Source organism: Bos indicus x Bos taurus, chromosome 10 (genome assembly GCF_003369695.1).
Source record: "Bos indicus x Bos taurus breed Angus x Brahman F1 hybrid chromosome 10, Bos_hybrid_MaternalHap_v2.0, whole genome shotgun sequence".
Taxonomy (NCBI): domain Eukaryota; kingdom Metazoa; phylum Chordata; class Mammalia; order Artiodactyla; family Bovidae; genus Bos; species Bos indicus x Bos taurus.
The window spans coordinates 88,355,013-88,375,163 of NC_040085.1; the positions used below are offsets into that span (position 1 = coordinate 88,355,013).

Consider the following 20,151-nt stretch of genomic DNA (forward strand, 5'->3'; position numbering starts at 1 on the left):
ACTAGGAAAGACCACATGATAGACAGTGCTGTATATACCTGCTGAAAAGAGGTCTCTAGGAAGGACCAGTAGGGAAGGTCCACAGCAACCTTGGCTTGAGGTGCAGCAGGTATAGAAAGTCTGGAAAGAGGTGAGTATTCAAGTAATGGGGAATAGAACACTCCTAGATCTTAATTTTAATAGGATAATTTTTAAAAAGAAAAATAAGAAAAATAAAAACCAAATATTGGTTGCCAGTCAACAACAAATACCATGGCCTTTATGATCATCTGGTAGCTTAACCAAAAAAAAAAAAAAAGGCCACACCATCACCCAATAGATCTTGCTAGGAAGTGTCTGTGTGCATGGGAGAAGTTAATGGGGCTTAGTACAGCTGACAATCCAACATGATTCCTATGGAAACAGAAGGGGTAGAGTCCTGGTTTGCTGGCCTATTAAAGGGTGGACAGAGTAGAACCAAAAGTTCTGAAGTGATGGCAAATTCTCTGCAACTAGCTTTGACCTAGGGAAAGAGGAGCCAGATTCCCACTCTGAAGATGGGGGTGAGGTGAAACCTAACCCACACTACATGCATTAGTCCTGGTCATCCTACAGTTGGTGGGCAACTCACACCAGGCAGGGGAAAGGAGCTGGTCAGGGAAGAACGGGTTACTTTTCTTCTTTTAAAAATCTTAATTTATATTTTAACCTCAGACTTATCATCAGTGCCTCAGATACAATTTAATCTTAAGTCTTTAAAAGCCCCGAAACAAAAGTATACTTTTTTTTTTTTAAAGATCCCTCACTCTCTGGTGGATAGTTTCCTCCCCATCTTCAGTTTCACCCTGACTTAGAGTCCACAAACTTCATCAGACCGTCTGTGCTCATGGACTTGGGTCTCTCTAGAGGGAAGCCTAGGGCTCGGCTCCAAATGAGCTGTGCTAATACACCTAGTGCCCGTGATACCCCAAACAGGACTGTGTAGTAATTCATCTCCATCATGCCGTAGTACTGGAACAGCACCCCGCTGTGAGCATCTACAATGGGCCACGGATTCTTTGCCTTGCCCTGCTCTAGGAGGATATTGGGCACAATCTTGTACAGCTGAGCAACCAGCTTAAACATGGGGTCCTGAGGCAGGTGTTTCAGAGCAAACTCTCATTGACAGGTATATCGTGGATCAGTCTTCCTTAGTATTGCATGGCCATAGCCCGGGACAACCCGTCCTGAGTTGAGTGTGTTCCAGATGTAGTCTCGTAACTTCTCATCTGACACATCTTTGCCAACTTCCTTCTGAAGTTGTGTCAGCCAAACAAGCACTTCCTGATTTGCCAGTCCATGCAGGGGCCCTGCCAGCCCATTCATGGCTGCTGCAAAGGACAAATAGGGGTCTGAAAGGGCACTGCCCACCAAGTGGCTGGTGTGGGCACTTACATTGCCACCTTCATGGTCACTGTGGATGGTGAGGTACAAGCGCATGAGCTCCGTGAACTGAGCGTCAGTATAGCCTAACATGTTGGTGAAATTGTGGGACCAGTCCAGCTTAGGGTCAATGGCCCCAATACTGCTGCCCTCTCGGTACAGGTTCCAGTAGATCTTTGCCGCAACACAAGGAAGCTTTGCGATCAGATCCATACAGTCTTCGTAAATCAACTCCCAGTACTTGGTTCAGTTGATACCCTCTGAATATGCTCGGGCAAAGTTACTTTCACTGTTGAGAGCTGTAACAGCTGCACTGAGCTGAGACATGGGGTGTAGATTAGTGGGAAAGTTGTCCAGCATGGTGACCACGTGGGAAGGCAGAGCTGCCCTCTTTGCCCACTCCTGTGAGAGCCAAGATACCTGTTCCTCTGTTGGGATTTGTCCAGTTACCAGCAGCCAAAATAAGCCCTCTGGCAAGGGTTCTTCGCCCCCTTTAGCCTTTGGCAGCAGTTTCTGGCATTCAGGGATGCTGTAGCCTCTAAAACGGATGCCCTCATCAGGATCAAGAACTGATGTTTCATATACCAATCCCTTCATGCCTCGCATGCCACCATACATCATGTCCAGTGATCTGGCCCACCACCGTCTTGCCATGTTGCTGCCTGAAGGCCTTCACTCTGGTCTGCTCCTTAGGTATCACATCAGCCAATATGTCTTTCAAATTCGTGGAAGTGCTTCTTCCACGAATTTAAATAAATATTTTTAAAAAATAATTGCCTAACACCTATAAACTGCAGCCCAGTCTCTCTCCTATTATTAAAAGACAATATATGATACAATTTGAACATTGGCAAGTCTGGCTTTTTACTGGCTGTGAAGCAGTTTAATCAGTAATCTGCAATTAAAAAAAAAATGATTGTATATACCCCACTCTGCCCGAAAAAAAAAAAAAAAATCTGCAAGAAAGCTTTTCATTGCTTTTTTAAAAATACCAGAATTGAGCAAGCTGTGGAAATCCTCCAGGACTATGGCTTTGGAGGAGTTATCCTTCACTATGAGTCACAGTACAGATTTTTACTGAAGTCTATTTGATATGATCTCTGATTTATATTGTGCTTGGGAATCCACTTAATGGGGGCTCCTGACAAATGACACCCAGCTTTATTTGTGACAATTGCCAGAGGGATAGTCTGCATGATGCATTCTGATAGCTCCTAATAAATGATAAATGTGGCATTGAGTTTGAGTGTGCATAGCACACCTGGCTCCGCAAACCCACACAGCTGTTGACAGGTGAGAACACTTGTTTACCTGTGTTACTGGCATTTGCTCATGTGAGCCATCTTCCTGGGTTTACCACCGCTGCTAAATGAGGCAAACTTATCTTCATAGCCGTGTTCCCAGTGTCTGTGCTTTCCTGCCCTGCTTAATTTAGAAGAAATCGGTGTAATTGAAGAGTGACTTTCTTACAGCTCATTTTGGTTTGATCTTCCCAGGAGTGGGGACTTGGTTTCCAGGGCACATATCTGTTTACTCTGGGGTTTCTGCCAAAGAAGAGAGTCTGCCATACCAGCAATGCATTTGCAATGATCAGACCTTGCTGGAGGGAAGCGTTCATGAATTGGAAAACTGCCTGAATGTATCCAGGAAGAAAGTTCAGAGAGTGGAGACGAAGGGAACTCTTTCTCCCTCGAGCATTTTACAGCATATTACGGTTTAGATTCATCTGGCAAAGTTTAAAATCAATGGTCTCTCCCTGGGTAATATTTTCTTTGCAACAATTCTACCTCTATACCCTCGAGGATCAGGGTTTCATGTTGGTTATAGGAGTTAAACTTCACCTAAGCTTTCAGGGGGAAAAAAAGGATACTCAAAGGGTTTTTGATACAAATTCCTGTAGCTGTACTGTGAATGTTGTTGGCATGGAGACAATTTGACAGTATTTGGGTTCTCTTTGACAGCCGACACCAGCAGTACACGATTCCCCTCTGTCACTGAGGAGGTGTTCCCAGGTCTGAACGTGACTTGTCATTGGTACAGACCTCAGTGTACAAAGACACTGCTGAAGTGAAACCAGTTTGCCCTTATCTGGGAGGAGGGCACCCAACAGGCTCAAACGGAATTGGATCCGTTAGGTTGTGAGGGGTGAACGGATGAGGGGAGCAAAGTTCAACATCCCTCGTAGACCATAATTAAGGAGCAAAGAGCAGGGCAGAGAACACTTGGCTAAGAACAACTCTCCCGCAGCCCCATGTGACAGGCTTCTGTACATTATTTAATCATGTAGGTCTCACTAAAACTGAAAGAACATTCCTTCATCAAGCAAAAAAAAATTTAATAATTTTATCCATATTTTAAGGACAACTGTTATGAATAATTAAATCAGGTGATGCTTTGACAAGCCAGATCTATATGCCAGGCCTATACATGTGTGCTCAGTCATGTCTGACTCTGTGAGACCCCAGGTACTGTAGCCCCCCAGGTGCATGCCTCTGTCCATGGCACTTTGCAGGCAAGAATACTGGAGCAGGTTGCCATTTCCTCCTCCAGGGGATCTTCCTGACCCAGGGATCCAACCCATATCACCCGCATCTCCCTCATTGGCAGGCATATTTTTCAGCACAGCGCCACCTGGGAAGCCCATTGGCAATCCAGAGATGATTCTACTGAAAAAAAAAAAAAAAATCACAAAAGAGTTGACTACATAAAGGGAGACCCTCAATAGCAAACCAGGTTTCTTAACCAAATGTAATCTTGTTATCTCTGGGCCACTTCTTTCTTAGCAATGGTCATTAATCCTTTATACAGTGCTATTTTCCTGATGTTATTAAATCACCATAGATGATTAAGATCAAATATTAGAACCTACTTATAAAAGAACAGTCAGTTGTTCTTGTTCTGAAGCCAAACTTAGGATCCTCTCATGTTCTTTATAATTAGTCTCTTGGCTCATAGCTTTGCTTCCTCTCTGCTGTTTCAGAGGCTGGTGTCACTGTGAGAAAGACGGGCAGGCCTCATCTTGAGTACACTCTGCTTGGTGATGGCAGGGTTCTAGGGAAGAAACCACACTGTAGGCTGACTTTTAATTGCAAAATTCCTTACAGTTATTTCTCCTTTGTCTCTCAGTTAATGCTGGTGTTACAGTATAAACAAACTCACCTAGGACATTGTCAGCAGAGCATCCCATCGCTTTCCTGAATTGACTACATTCTCAGGGAGTAAGCCGAGCAATTTCTGACACCCCGGGGTGACTTTTCCAGGTACTAATTAAACCCTGTTGGAAGGTAATGTAGAAGGATCCTCGGGGTGTTGATTGAGATTCTGTAGAGCTGAGTACCTGAAAATTACATCGACTTATAGAAATAGAGAAACTTTGAGGGCTTTCCAGGTGGGACAGTGAGAAAGAATCCACCTGCAATGCAGGAGACAAAAGAGATGTGGGTTCAATCCCTGGGTTGGGAAGATCTGGAGAAGGAAATGACAACCCACTGCAGTGTTTTTGCCTGGAGAATCCCACGGACAGAGGAGCCTGGCAGGCTACAGTCCATGGGATTACACAGAGTTGGACATGACTAAACAGGCAGGCACTTGCACACTTGAACCACAGAGTGAAGTTGCTCAGTTGTGTCCGATTCTTTGCAACCCCAGGACTGTAGCCTGCCGGGCTCATCTGTCTGGCAAGAGTACCAGAGTGGGTTGCCATTTCCTTCTCCAGAGGATCTTCCTGACCCAGGGATCAAACCCTGGTCTCCCGCATTGTAGGCAGACACTTTACCATCTGAGCCCCCAGGGAAGTCACCTATATACTGCACAATATGTGCCTTTGTTGTGTTTATTTGCCCATATGCATCTTTCTGAGTCTTCCACAGAAGTGTTTCCTCGCACCCTGTGGCATTAAAGGAAGGAAGAATAATGGAAGAATTGGATTAAGCACATTTCTTTAGCCTATTCTAGAATTTAGGGACCAAAAATATTAGATACAACTGAATACGTAAGAGAAAAGCCTTTGAGCTCCACATATATATAGATAGGTAGATAGATAGAGAAAGAGAGAGAGAGAGAGAGGCTTCTTCTGGTTTTATAAGAGAAATATCTTTGTGTTAGATAAGATTTAATTTACTAGGAGAATGTGAAGGGTCAGTCGCTATGACATTTACCTCTCCAGAAGAATTCATTCAGTTTAATTTCTATCCCTACCACCAAGCTTGCTTCTCAATTTATTTAAACACCAACCCAATTATACTCACTGAATTCTTTTTAAAAATGTGTGTTTATTTGGCTGTCTTGGGTCTTAATTGTCGCATGTGGGATCTAGTTCCCTAACCAGAGACCAAACCTGGACCCGCGCATCGGGAGTGAGAGTCTTAGTCACTGTACCACCAAGGGAGTTCCATGGATTCTTTTTAAATCATTAGAGAAAGCCAAAATTTCAGCAAAACCCTCATCTTGTTGTCACTTAATGCAGTTTCCCATCCTTCAAGGTCTGTATTTATCACACTTCTTGCTTCCTGGGAACACACCACCGATTGCTCTAATCCCAGCCACCAACAGTGCAAGAAAACTCATTGAGTTTCAGTGTGTATGTTTCCTCCCCCCATTTCAGATCAGTTTCCAGCTAAGGAAGAGGTCTCTTCTACATTATATTGAGAATAGAAAAAAAAAAAAAAATCAATAAATCTCTGGAGCTGAGATGACTAGCTCCTAAAAAAAGCAGGCGGAGAGCCTTTATTAAAGGACTTTTTCATTAGAGCACTACTTCAATCATAAAATAATCATAAAGGAATTATGCAAATGTGCTGAAATCATATCATGCATGCTAACATTCAGTTCCAAGTCACTCTGAAGAGAACCTGAGATCAGGCCTTGTTGGGAGAAAACATGAAGACCTTCAGAGTTAGCTGATAAGAACTTGACTGATTATAAAACTTATGACTGCCTGTGTGCTCAGTTGCTCTGTCCTGTCCCACTCTTTGTGACCCCATGGATTGTAGCCTACCAGTGTCCTCTGTCCATGTAATCTTTCCAACAAAGAACACAGGAGCGGGTTGTCATTTCCTACTCCAGAGGATCTTCAAGACTCAGGGACGGAACCCATGTCTCCTGCATGTCCTGCATTGGCAGGCGAATTTACCACTGTTTTCCCTTGGAAAGCCCCAAGTGACTATATTAAGTAAGCACAATTTTAGCTAACATCAAATTAGGTTACTCTTCAGGGAAGAAGTCACTGAATTGTCTGATAGAACATGCGCAAAGGTTTTAAAAATATTTACTCTTTTATCTAAAACATCACTCATTGATTAAGAAGTTACCATGTCAGACAGAATTCTAACCACTTATGTGTATTATCCCAACTAATTTCATTTATATAACAACCTTGTAAGATCCTAGTAGATTTTCCATTTTACAAATCAAGAAAATTAACTTCAGAAAGGTTAGGCAATATGTCCTGGGTTACAAAGCTGTGAAAAGCATATTTTTAAACACTATCCTATAAAATTTGGAAACTTCAGAACATCAAGCCTAGGAGACATTTCAGACATTGTTTTTCCATGTTACTCAAGCTTCTACAAATGACTCAAAACTGAGCCTCACATGTTAATGACTTGCTTGAGGTCGTATATAAAGGCTCTGCCTCCAGGCTCCTACCTCAAAACAACAGCTTTAGCAACTTGTCTTCATCCATTTACCTATTCACATGGGTCAGTGTTGTCATACTCCATAGTTTGTATTATCTCTTACTGAGAAAATGCAGTCTCTGCTCCCAAAGTAAACTTTCTAATGATATTTTTATGCATATTTGTAGAAAAGGCAATTCTGTGACTGTCTTTATTCCAACTTGAATAAGTGAACCTCATTATGTGATGAGCCGCAGTGTGCAAAGACTAACTCCACTTGAAACCTGTACTCCTGTTTGTCTTATGAAATCTTTGTCATTCTAGCTTTGGTTGTTCGGTCACTTAGTCATGTCTGACTCTTAGCGACCCCATGGACTGTAGCCCACCAGGTTCCTCCATCCATTGGATTTTGCAGGCAAGAATACTGGAGTAGTCTGACATTTCCTTCTCCAGGGGATCTTTCCAACCCAGGGATTGCCTGTGCTGCAGGCAGATTTTTTACTACTGAGCCACCAGGAAAGCCCTTGAAATCTTTATACAGAAGAATTAAGACTTCTTAGGACAGCTATCTATTAGTCTAACTCTTTTCCCCACTCCATCCATAAAATCCACAGCATTTGAACTTTTCTCTCCCAAACTTCTATGGGTCTCAGGCAAGATTGACTGAGAAGTGGTTTATGATCAGATGCAAGCATGCTCAGTTGCTCAATTGTTTCCAACTCGTTGTGACCCCATAGATTGTAACCAGCCAGGATCCTCTGTCCATGGGATTTTCCAGGCAAGAATGCTGGAGTGGGTTGCCATTTCCTACTCCAGAGGATCTTCCCTGCCTAGGGATGGAAACTGCTTCTCCTGTGTCTCCTGAATTGGCAAGCAGATTCTTTACCATGAAGCCACCTGGGAAGCCCCAGGTGGCATTCATGAGTACACTTTAGAAAAAAAGAACTACTTCATTTGTAAAAGTGTCAAATGTATTTGTCTCACATGCTAACAAATTGCATAGTTATTAACAATAAAATTCAGAGCTTTTAGAGATCTGTTTATAATGATGGGGATATATATATATATTTTTCCTTATCATCATTCAAGGCCAGTCTATTGACCCTGAGTTAAAGGCCCCTATCCTAAAAAATGTAAACCAAACCAAAACAAGAAGATAATAATAATGAGTGAAAAGTGAGTGAAAGGAAGAACGAGAGCTCTAAAACTTTGATGTTTTCTAAGACTATAGGTTGAATTATATAAACTTTATAATTAGCCTTTAGATGAAAATCCAGGTCACAAGTTAGTTCAATTAACCTCTTGAGTGTCTCATTAATCAAAACCTGCTTAAAGTGATTTTCTCATTCTTAGCACAATGTAATGTGAAATACACTATGTTTATAAATCCCCACTGTTTGCTCCAGCAATGTTATAGCAGACTTTTGTGTGTTTCTGTCTTTGTTTATGTGGTTGGTTTGGGGTTTGTTTACTTCTTTGCCTTATCTTTCAAGACATTTATGAGAAAAGAATTACCTGCCCGTTTCATGGTGTATACCTTTCCATTCACTAGTCCACTGCTTTAGGAAATATGAGATACATACAAAGAGGAAAGTTAGTTTAAATTTAAAATGTGTAAGTCATGGTAGACAAGCAGCTCAGAGATTGTATCAATGCTATTACAGTCACTGACAGATTTGGAGAAAGCAAAAAAAAAAAAATATATATATATATATATATATATATATATATATATATATATATCAGATCAGGACAGTTGGAATCTGCCTACCATTCTCCCCTAACATGTATTAAGTTAGATATGACTGAAACAGTAACTGCAGAATTTTCTCAATCTGTCCATCACTTTACTCAACAGTAGCCACAAAGATAAAAATGACACATCTATAGGTTATGATAACTTTAAAGGAAAATGTGTTATGGTGCACTCGGTAAAATATGCAAATTATCAAGGCAGCAGAGATAATTAAATTTTCTCAAATCAGAACAAAATGACCTTCTTTGATTGAACCCCCCTTTTTTTTTGGAAGAGACACAAATTCACTGCACTCATTGTTATAAGAGCATGTCTTATAATAGTCAAACTTGACAGATGTGGAAATTAAGAAGCTTGAGGATTTATAAGAAAAAAGAATCAGTAAATTGAGGCAAAGAAGATGCTAGATTCCTGACATACGCCTCCTTTTCCTCTCTACTATTTCAGTTGTTTTGATAATTCTTGTATGTACATGCTCAGTCACTCAGTCATGTCTGCCTCTTTTGCAACCACGTGGACTGTAGCCTGTCAGGCTCCTCGCACCATGAGATTCTCCAGGCAAGAATACTGGAGTGTGTTACTATTTCCTCTTCTAGGGGATCTTTCTCACCCAGGGATCGAGTCTGTGTCTCCTGCGTCTCCTGGCAGGCAGATTGGCAGGCAGATTCTTTACCACGGGTGCCAGCTGGCAAGCCTTTGATAATTCATGAAAATGAAAGTGAAATCGCTCAGTTGTGTCCAACTCTTTGCAACCCCGTGGACTGTGTAGCCCACCAGGCTCCTCCGTCCATGGGATTCTCCAAGCAAGAATACTGGAATGGGTTGCCATTTCTTTCTCCAGGAGAATCTTCTTGATCCAGGGATGGAACCCAGGTCTCCCGCATTGCAGTCAGACACTTTAACTTCAGAGCCAGCAGGGAAGCCCCTGATAATTCATAGGTGCTGTTAATTAAATCTAGCAGAGTGCTGTATACAAGTAAGCAGAGCTATGTCAGAAGACGTGAAAATGCTTATTTAATCAGAGGTGGATCTATGATACTTTTATTGAAAATAGATATGCATGCTTTTGTTATTTACATTTTCACTGTGACCTGACACTTAGTGAAGTGAAAGTGAAAGTGAAGTCGTTCAGTCATGTCCGACTCTTTGTGATCCCATGGATGGTAGCTTATCAGACTCCCCGGTCCATGGGATTTTCAGGCAAGAATACTAGAGTGGGCTGCCATTTCTTTCTCCAGGGGATCTTCCCAACCCAGGAATCGAACCCGGGTCGCCTGCATTGCAGACAGACGCTTTACTGTCTGAGCTACTAGGGAAGCCCAGTGAAAGTTGCTCAGTCATGTCTGACTCTTTGAGACCCCGAGGATTATACAGTCCATGGAATTCTCCAGGCCAGAATACTGGAGTGGATAAGCTTTCCCTTCCCAACCCAGGGATCGAACCCAGGTCTCCAGCATTGCAGGAAGATTCTTTGCCAGCTGAGCCACAAGGGAAGACCAAGAATACTGGAGTGGGTAGCCTATCCCTTCTCCAGCGGATCTTCCCTATCCAGGAATTGAATCGGGGTCTCCTGCATCTCAGGCGGATTATTTGTCAACTGAGCTATCAGAGCTACCTTGACACTTAGTAAAATGTTTGGAAATTCAAAAGAACTCAATATTTGTAGAATTAATGACTAAATAAAATAATTAAAAAGTTATTATAGTTTATTGATTCAGTTTCTCATTTCAGACTCAATGTAAATGTCTGTGTGATATTAGTACCAACTAGTGCCACCCAAGTTGTTATTTTCTTTAAGCTAGATAGATTTCTCAGTGAATAGTTGGGCTTGAACAGATTAAAATAAACATTTGAAAGCTCATTTTGTCACAGGTGCATACTAAACATTTTAAAGTCAGTTATCTGCCTACCTTGTCTACTGCACTGATCCTCCTGGTTTTAAGTTAAAACTAGAAATGGTGTGGGTGCACACATGTGAGTGTGCAGGTGTGTGTACACACTCACATGCATGCATGAATGCATGGTTTTCCTAACTGGACATCTTTCGATTTGGCAAACCTTTTGTTTCCTCCTGGGCGATCCTACCTGCACCATAATCAGGACATTAATTTGGCTTTTAAAGTCAGCAATAAGACTATGAAATGAGCTTTGGGTTGTAAATCACTGCTTATATCCAGAATTACCAATTAGAAGATCTGTGACTTGGAGACAGTAATTTCATTTCTCTGGCCCTTGCTTTTCTTGTCAAAAATAAGAAGGACTTAATCTGTAATTACTCTCAATATTGTCCATAGCTATTTTGAGATGCAAAGAAATTTTGGGTTCTAAAGAGCTATAAGTGAGAAATTTTCTAAATTAACCAATATGGTTTCAATAAACTTATTTAAAGGGCTTCCCAGGTGACTCGGTGGTAAAGAATCTGCCTGCCAATGCAGGAAACACAAAAGTCATGAGTTCAGTCTCTAGCTTGGGAAGAGCTCATGGAGAAGGGAATGACAACCCACTCCAGTCTTCTTGCCTGGAAAATTCCATGGCCAGAGGATCCTGGCAGGCTACAGTCCATGGAGTTGCAAAGAGCCAGACGGGACAAAGCAAGTGAGTATGCATACACGCAACTTATTTGAGAAACACTTGTAATGCCTCTAAGAACACATCTAGTTCTATATCTAGCAGTTTGCCAATGAAGATGCGGTGGGCAAGGCAGTGTAGTGGCTGATGTATGTACAAAGGTGGGAGTGGGGGCTTCCTCTGTCACCGCGTTTGTTGTAGCTACAAGTCGCTACACCTTTCTCTCCTTTTAGCCACCTCTTCCATCCCTGGGATTCTCCAGGCAAGAACACCGGAGTGGGTTGCCATTTCCTTCTCCAATGCATGAAAGTGAAAAGTGAAAGTGAAGTTGCTCAGTCATGTCCGACTCTTCGCGACCCCATGGACTGCAGCCTACCAGGCTCCTCCATCCATGGGATTTTCTAGGCAAAAGTACTGGAGTGGGGTGCCATTGCCTTCTCCGTCTTAAAAGTATATATTTTGGAAAACCCCTCCTAAATTAAAAGAAAAAAATCTAGGGCTAAAATACTTAGATTTGATAATGCAAATTAAATGTCTAGACAAATCATGGAAGGGTAAGGAGAAAGTATGACTTGATATGGACATTTCATTATCTTTTTCTGTACAGACTTTCACTTTCTTTACTACAGATATCATGGCTTTGAAGTCATGGTCATGGATTATTCGTCTCTATTTGCACTGCTCAGACGGTGAAGAGTCTGCCTGCAGTGCAGGAGACCCAGGTTCAATCTCTGTGTCAGGAAGATCCCCTGGAGAAGGGCATGGCAACCTACTCCAGTATTCCTTCCTGGAGAATCCCATGGACAGAGGAGCCTGATGAATTATAGTCTATGAGGTCGCAGAGTCAGAGGAGACTGAGCAACATCACTTTCACTTTCCCACTTTATTTTTTCAAATAGCTCACTCTTCTCTAGACATCGATATTCAGCCCCTAGTCAGGAGTATGGAGAATGCAATGACACCCCACTCCAGTACTCTTGCCTGGAAAATTCCATGGATGGAGGAGCCTGGTAGGCTGCAGTCCATGGGGTCACTAGGAGTTGGACACTATTGAGTGGCTTCACTTTCACTTTTCACTTTTATGCACTGGAGAAGGAAATGGCAACCCACTCCAGTGTTCTTGCCTGGAGAATCCCAGGGACAGGGGAGCCTGGTGGGCTGCTGTCTATGGGACTGCACAGAGTCAGACACAACTGAATCGACTTAGCAGCAGTCAAGAGTAAACCCTAAACTTCATAGTCAATAGAGTTCCAAATTAGCTGGGAATCCCTTGCTATGGTGCACAGACATCCTTAAAACTTCTCTTTCCCAATTTCCTGAACATAACAGCCTGCTAAGTACCTCCTACCTGTCATTCCTTTTATCTGTATTTACCATTAGTTTTAGCACATTCTTAGTCTTTATTTTCTGTTGAGCATACATTTCTCATAAGCTAGTTTCCTTTTCCTTCTCCAGTCTCAATCATGTCATGCTTAGTTAACGTTTCTTATTGAAACCAAATTTCATTTCTATCCTGTTCTCTTTTTAATTCACACTATTATGCTCACTTTGCCCCAATCACATTTAATCCTAATTTTCCTTCCTTTTCTTCTCATCTGTAGTGCAAATTCTCAACTGTTTCCTGCCTGAGTCTAAGTTAAGTTCCTGAGTCTAAGTTCTCATCTGTGGTGCAAATTCTCAACTGTTTCCTGCCTGAGTTAAGTCAGTTCTGTCTAATTTGATTTCAAGCTTAAGGATATTCGTGTAGATGAAATTTATGATACTGTATTATAAAGAAAGGAAACTGTTGATATTTAATGTGTTAATTAGTAAAAAGAAACTAGTTCCATTTCTTTCTTTCTAAGATGTTAGCACACAACTAATCCTGGAGAGTAGTTTTAAAAAGATGTTTTAAAGAATGTAAATTGTATACTTATTATTAGTATGGATATTGATAATTTAAAAATATATAATTTCTTGAGGGCAAGGGCTATGTATTATCTTCATAGCCTCAATAATGAAAATTAATTACAGTATCAAACAATTATTATATTCTGTCTTTAACATATCTTGTATAATTGAATCTGGCCTCTTCTATTACTTGGGTCATGACAATTTTATAAATTTATCAATCTTGGTCAACAATGGATCCTACCTAATTGATTCAATTATTGATCTCATGTCAAGTATTTTTCTCAGCACTTGTAGAAAAATAAGTGGTGTTTATATTATATATTAATTGTTTAATAATATAAATTTTCATACTTTATGTAAATATTTTGCAAATACTGCCTAAATTCTTTTGTTCAACCATTAAGTTGACAAGCCCCATTCCTAGTGTTGCCTATATTTGTAGATTGCTCATCACTGTTGCTGCATGGTATTCCCTGACGTGTGTACATCATAATTGCTTGAACTGTTTCACTGTTGATGGATATTTGGGCAGTTTTCAGCTTGGAGTTATTAAAAATAATATGCTGCTATAAATATTCTAGTCCATTAATATGTGAACCATGAACTTCCTGATGTTCAAGCTGGTTTTAGAAAAGGCAGAGGAACAAGAGATCAAATTGCCAACATCTGCTGGATCATAGAAAAAGCAAGAGAGTTCCAGAAAAACATGTATTTCTGCTTTATTGACTATGCCAAAGCCTTTGACTGTGTGGATCACAATAAACTGTGGAAAATTCTTCAAGAGATGGGAATACCAGACCACCTGATCTGCCTCTTGAGAAATTTGTATGCAGATCAGGAAGCAACAGTTAGAACTGGACATGGAACAACAGACTGGTTCCAAATAGGAAAAGGAGTACGTCAAGGCTGTATATTGTCACCCTGTTTGTTTAACTTATATGCAGAGTACATCATGAGAAACGCTGGACTGGAAGAAACACAAACTGGAATCAAGATTGCCGGGAGAAATATCAATCACCTCAGATATGCAGATGACACCACCCTTATGGCAGTAAGTGAAGAGGAACTCAAAAGCCTCTTGATGAAAGTGAAAGTGGAGAGTGAAAAAGTTGGCTTAAAGCTCAACATGCAGAAAACAAAGATCATGGCATCCGGTCCCACCACTTCATGGGAAATAGATGGGGAAACAGTGGAAATAGGGTCAGACTTTATTTTTCTGGGCTCCAAAATCATTGCAGATGGTGACTGCAGCCATGAAATTAAAAGATGCTTACTCCTTGGAAGGAAAGGTATGACCAACCTAGATAGCATATGCAAAAGCAGAGACATTACTTTGCCAACAAAGGTCTGTCTAGTCAAGGCTATGGTTTTTCCAGTGGTCTTGTATAGATGTGAGAGTTGGACTGTGAAGAAAGCTGAGTGCCAAAGAATTGATGCTTTTGAACTGTGGTGCTGGAGAAGACTCTTGAGAGTCCCTTGGACTGCAAGGAGATCCAACCAGTCCATTCTGAAGGAGATCAGCCCTGGGATTTCTTTGGAAGGAATGATGCTAAAGCTGAAACTCCAGTACTTTGGCCACCTCATGCGAAGAGTTGGCTCATTGGAAGACTCTGATGCTGGGAGGGATTGGGGGTAGGAGGAGAAGGGGACGACAGAGGATGAGATGGCTGGATGGCATCACTGACTAGATGGACGTGAGTCTGAGTGAACTCCGGGAGTTGGTGATGGACAGGGAGGCCTAGCGTGCTGTGATTCATGGGGTCACAAAGAGTCGGACATGCCTGAGCGACTGATCTGATCTGATCTGATGTTACCATTTCTGAAGGCAGGTTGGATTCCCCTAATTTTAATTCTTCTATATAATTCAAATAAATTGCCAAACACAAAAGATAGAGATAGAATTCATCTTGACTACATATCCACTTTTTGGTTGAGCCTCATTCCTCTATGAGCTTCCCTGGGGGCTCAGAGGTATAGAATCTGCCTGCAATGTTCAAGAGATGTGGGCTTGATCCCTGGGTCAGGAAGATCCCTTAGAGCAGGGCATGGCAACCCACTTGAGCATTCTTGACTGGAGAATTCCATGGACAAAGGAGACTGACAGCCTATGGTCCATGCAGTTACAAAAGAGGCAGACATGACTGAGTGACTGAGCATGTACACACACACAAGAATTATCAAAACAACTGAAATGATAAAGAGGAAAAGGAAGCCTATATCATGAATCTATCATCTCTTTGGAGAAGGCAATGGCAATCCACTCCAGTACTCTTGACTGGAAAATCCCATGGAGAGAGGAACCTGGTAGGCTTCAGTCCATGGGGTCGCTAGGAGTCAGACATGACTGAGCGACTTCACTTTCACTTTTCACTTTCATGCATTGGAGAAGGAAATGGCAACCCACTCCAGTGTTCTTGCCTGGAGATCCCAGGGACGGGGGAGCCTGGTGGGCTGCTGTCTATGGGGTAGCACAGAGTCGGACACGACTGAAGTGACTTAGCAGCAGCAGCAGCAGCATCTTCTTTGCCTCAATTTATTGATTCATTTTTTTTTTCTTCCTGGGGCAGAGGAGCCTGGCAGGCTACAGTGCATAGGATCACAAAGAGTTGAACACGACTGAAGCAACTGAGCACGTATGCAGGCAGGCATTCCTTACTCCCATTAGGAGAAAATGTCCTACAGAGAGTTATTTATACTTTTTCTCTTTTTTTTCCTTGAAATCTCTCCTAGCTAAAATGAAGTTTCGGATTGTCGAATTGGAGTTAGATGTTTCACTACTTTAAGCATCACTATTAATTTGAAGGAAATAAGCAATCAAGGAGCACACGTGAAGCCAAGTGTCCCCTGTGTTCTTCGCTGCACTCTCAGACGTGAAGCCAAGTGTCCCCCGTGTTCTTCACTGCACTCTCAGACGTTCTCTTTGACCCAGGTCAAAAGTAGTCTCAACTGAAACGGGCTTCCCTGGTGGCTCAGATGGCAATCTGCCTGCAATGTGGGAGACCTGGGTTTTATCCCTGGGTTGGGAAGAACCCCTGGAGAAGAGGATGGGAACCCACTCCAGTATTCTTACCTGGAGAATTCCAGAGGAGTCTGGTGAGCTACAGTCCATGGGACTGCAAAGAGTCGGACAAAACTGAGTGATGCATAGACATATTAACTGAAATAAAAGTTATCTCACACAAGAGGAGAAATTTAGGTAGTGAAAGGTTTCCATTCTAAATTCAAATGGTTACATATTTTATACAGTACTTTTCCAGGAACTCAGACCTTATAAATCTTGTAAAACAATGATACTCTACCAAATTAATTCAATGAGTAAGAACTCTCCTCCAGTACTATAGGTTTATTTGATAAAATATTCTTATCAATGTGCTAAACGGAAAGAAAACTGGAGTCACCTGTGTTCATTTGTCCCTGGAAAGGTAAACAGACCACAAGCCAGCTGGTAATATCTTTCTTTCATACTGCAAGGGAGTATCTTTCCACGCCTATTTATGAAGGCCATCAACGAAACCTAATATATTTTTTTTAAAGTTCAGTGATTCATTCTGGATGCTTTACCTACTTATCTATCAGCAGCAGTTGACATAGCTGATTATCCCACACACTTTCCTCACTTGGATTCCAGGGCAGCATTTATTTTTCTCTGTCTCTCTCTTATTTTGCCTGTCTCACTGACCACTCCTTTTTTTTCTTCTTTATGATTGCTTCTTATCTTTGGGATGCCTTAAAATGGGAATGCACCAAAGGGTATGGTCCTTGGAAGTCTCCTCTCTTATTCCCTTTTTATTTCACACAGTCTCCTGACTTTAATTCCCATCTATAAGCTGAAGATTCCCAAATTTGCATCTTCCTTCCGGTCCTTCACCTACCTTTCTTTTGTTCCCCTAGGCTTATTGAGGTATACTTTACAAATAATATTGTATATGATTAAATAATTAATATTGAATATTTAAATTATTGTATACAACATGGTGACCTGATATAAATATGTATTATGAAATTATGCTTTCTACCCCCACCCCCGATCTCCAGATTTATGCATCCAGATGCCTTTCTAACATCTCTATTTGTACATCGATGACCTATGTAAATTTGATGTGCCCGAAACTGAATTTCCCATTCTTAATCTCAATTCAGTCCCAAATATTCATTGGACGGACTGATGCTGAAGCTGAAACTTCAATACTTTGGCCACCTGATTTGAAGAACTGAACCATTTGAAAAGACCCTGATACTGGGAAAGATTGAAGGCAGGAGGAGAAGGGGATGACAGAGGATGAGATGGTTGGATGGCATCACTGAGTCAATGGACATGGGTTTGAATAAACTCCTGGAGTTGGTGATGGACAGGGAGGCCTGGCGTGCTGCATTCCATGGGGTCACAAAGAGTTGGACACGACCGAGCGACTGAACTGATTCTCAAATATTCCCCTCCCATTGTCTTCTCCATCTGAAAAGATGACAACTCTCCTCCTCTATTAACTCAAGCTAGAACCATGGTGCCTTCCTTGCCCACTTTCCTTCCCTTACACTCACACTGACTCCATTATTGTCTTCTTGATTCTATCATCAACATTTATAAAGAATTAGACTTTTTTTCCCCCCATCTCCACTTTCAAGAGTAGACTTCACTTCAAAGTAATAAAGCTTAAACTTTATAACCTTTTTGTGCCAGCTCTTTATACCCCTCTGGGGATTCAAGAGAAAGTAATCTAGCCATGGGCTGGAGGCACAGAGTACAGTCTGCACTGTGATACCCTCCAAAGGGGGGCCTGAAGCTGGGAATAGGGTGTAAGATGCTAGCAGCACCCTTCTCCAGAGCAACACTTGCTCCTGGCCGATCTTACCAGTGTCTGGACTCTCCCACTCACACCAAGGGGAACTCCCTAACAGCATCATGGTTCTTCTGTCTGCTGGGTGACCGTTATGACCCAGGCTTATCCAGCCCCTAGGGACTGACCCTGTGGGAGTGATGGCCAGGGGAAGTAAGAAACCCCAGGAGATAAAGATTAAGTCAAGATAAACCACAGTATGGGGCCATGGATTTCTCCTCTCCAGTGGTTGAGGAAGGGAGATTAAATGGCTGGAGCTTTTGAGGGCTTCCATCCATCAGTTGGCACAGCCTCAGCAAGAACCACAAAGGGAGTTGGGAAATTAAAAGTTATTTTTCTACACTGTCAAAAATAAAAGGCAAATTTTGTCCAAGCAAGTTTGCACAAAAGAACAAGTTTTGATTTTTCAATGAGAGAATTATCCTTCTATTCTCTCTACCATAAAATTGCTACATGAAATTGTGATCAAGGAAAATGCTTTTAGACATGTAGGGGAAAAAAAACAGCAGAGAAGTGTATCAGGCACCTAATAATAAGAATAATTTATAAATTTGAAGACTTTTATGATGCCTGTGTTATTTGTCAGCTTTTTAACGTTTGTAATGTCTTATATTTTGAGAGGACACCAGAGCAGCCCTTCTGCTCCTCTGCGTTGTTATCACCTGTGTCTAGAGGTCCATCAGTCTCTAGCCTGGATTAACTCAGGAGTCTCCAAACTTCCGATTTGGTTTGACCCGCCCCTCCCCGCCCCTTCCTAGTTAATTCACACAACAGCCGTCAGAGTGCTTGTGTTAAACTCTAACCCAGGCCACGCCCCTCTTCTACTTGAAACCTGCCAGTCCATTCCTGTCTTGCTCAGAGTCAAAGCCAAAGCTCTTACCTTGGTCTGCTTCTTGTCTCGCCTAACTCCCTGAGCATGTCTGTCCTCTCTCTTCTCTTCCTCATTCAGCTTCATTCGGGTCTGTCTCTTTACTGCTTTGGCTACGTATCTTTCTGCCTTGGGAACTTCTTAAATGAATGACTCCCTCTTCCTGGAGGATTCTCCCCAAGACACACAGACAGCCTTTCACCTGGTCTCTTTAGGCTGCTTATAAATAGCAGTGTCTCAGTGAGATCTCCCCGATCATCCCACGTAAAAGTGATTGTTCCCATCACATGCGACGTCTTCTCCTCTCTTTTGTTTTTCCACATACTCTTATCATCTTCTAAAACACTCTAAAGTCAGCTTTCTTATTTCTCCATTCCCTTCTCCTCTCATCGTTCCATGAAGACTGGGGTATTGTTTTCCGGTAGGTCTACTACTATTCTCCCTTCCAATATCTAAGCAATGCCTGGCACATAGTTGGCCCTCACTAAATGTTTTATGCATTCATGAATGAATAAATAATTGGATGAATGACTTATGTTTCCTGTATTCTTGCAGACCAGAGTTTAGAGACAGAAATATCTTAAGAGCTTGTTTGGAGGTTCTGGCAAGGGAGCTCAGTTACTCGTATACCCTTGACCAAACAACAGTCCTCCTCTGTGGGGGAAGGTAGTCCTCTTTGACGGAGAGTGTGGCTTCAGGAGGGACACACATGCAGAGGTGGGGGAAGAAGGGGACACCCGTCTAGCCATCTGAATCAGCTGAATCAATCCTGGCGGATCAACCGGATGACAGGTGTCACAACCAGATCAGCCTCACATATTAAAGATAGAACTATCTCAACAAATATTGTTTTGGTTCTACATGTAACAGAAAGTCGTTAAAGGTTGTTGACTGAGTAAGTAACATTATGAGACCTTTGTTTATGCAAGATGGTTAAGAAAATGTCCCTGAAGATGATCTGATTAGAGTCAGAATAGAGACAAGCAGACCAACTATTTAGGAGTATTGCAATAATGGTCTGCACTAAGATAACAGAACAGAGGCTATAGTCCTTGGCACATTGATGCTGAAAATTTTGTAAATGACATTCTGGGGGTCTCGGGGGGGTGCTTTTCTAATTTAACCCAAATATTTAAGCTGTGTGGGAAAATCCTGAATTTAAAGTTGAATAACCAAAGGGTATCCAAAGGATACCCAAAGAATTCAAATGTAGCA

At 41.8% G+C, this 20,151-nt stretch overlaps 1 protein-coding gene across 1 annotated transcript; it reads right to left on the reverse strand.

Annotated features, from left to right (window-relative positions):
• Positions 1–733: 733 nt before the first annotated feature.
• LOC113899665 (citrate synthase, mitochondrial-like) lies at positions 734–19,023 on the reverse strand. The gene is given in 5 exon segments (XM_027552886.1): positions 734–2,026; positions 2,028–2,138; positions 2,872–2,945; positions 3,189–3,242; positions 18,949–19,023. Coding segments are annotated over 5 exon segments (1,521 nt in total). The 3' UTR covers positions 734–819.
• Positions 19,024–20,151: the final 1,128 nt, after the last annotated feature.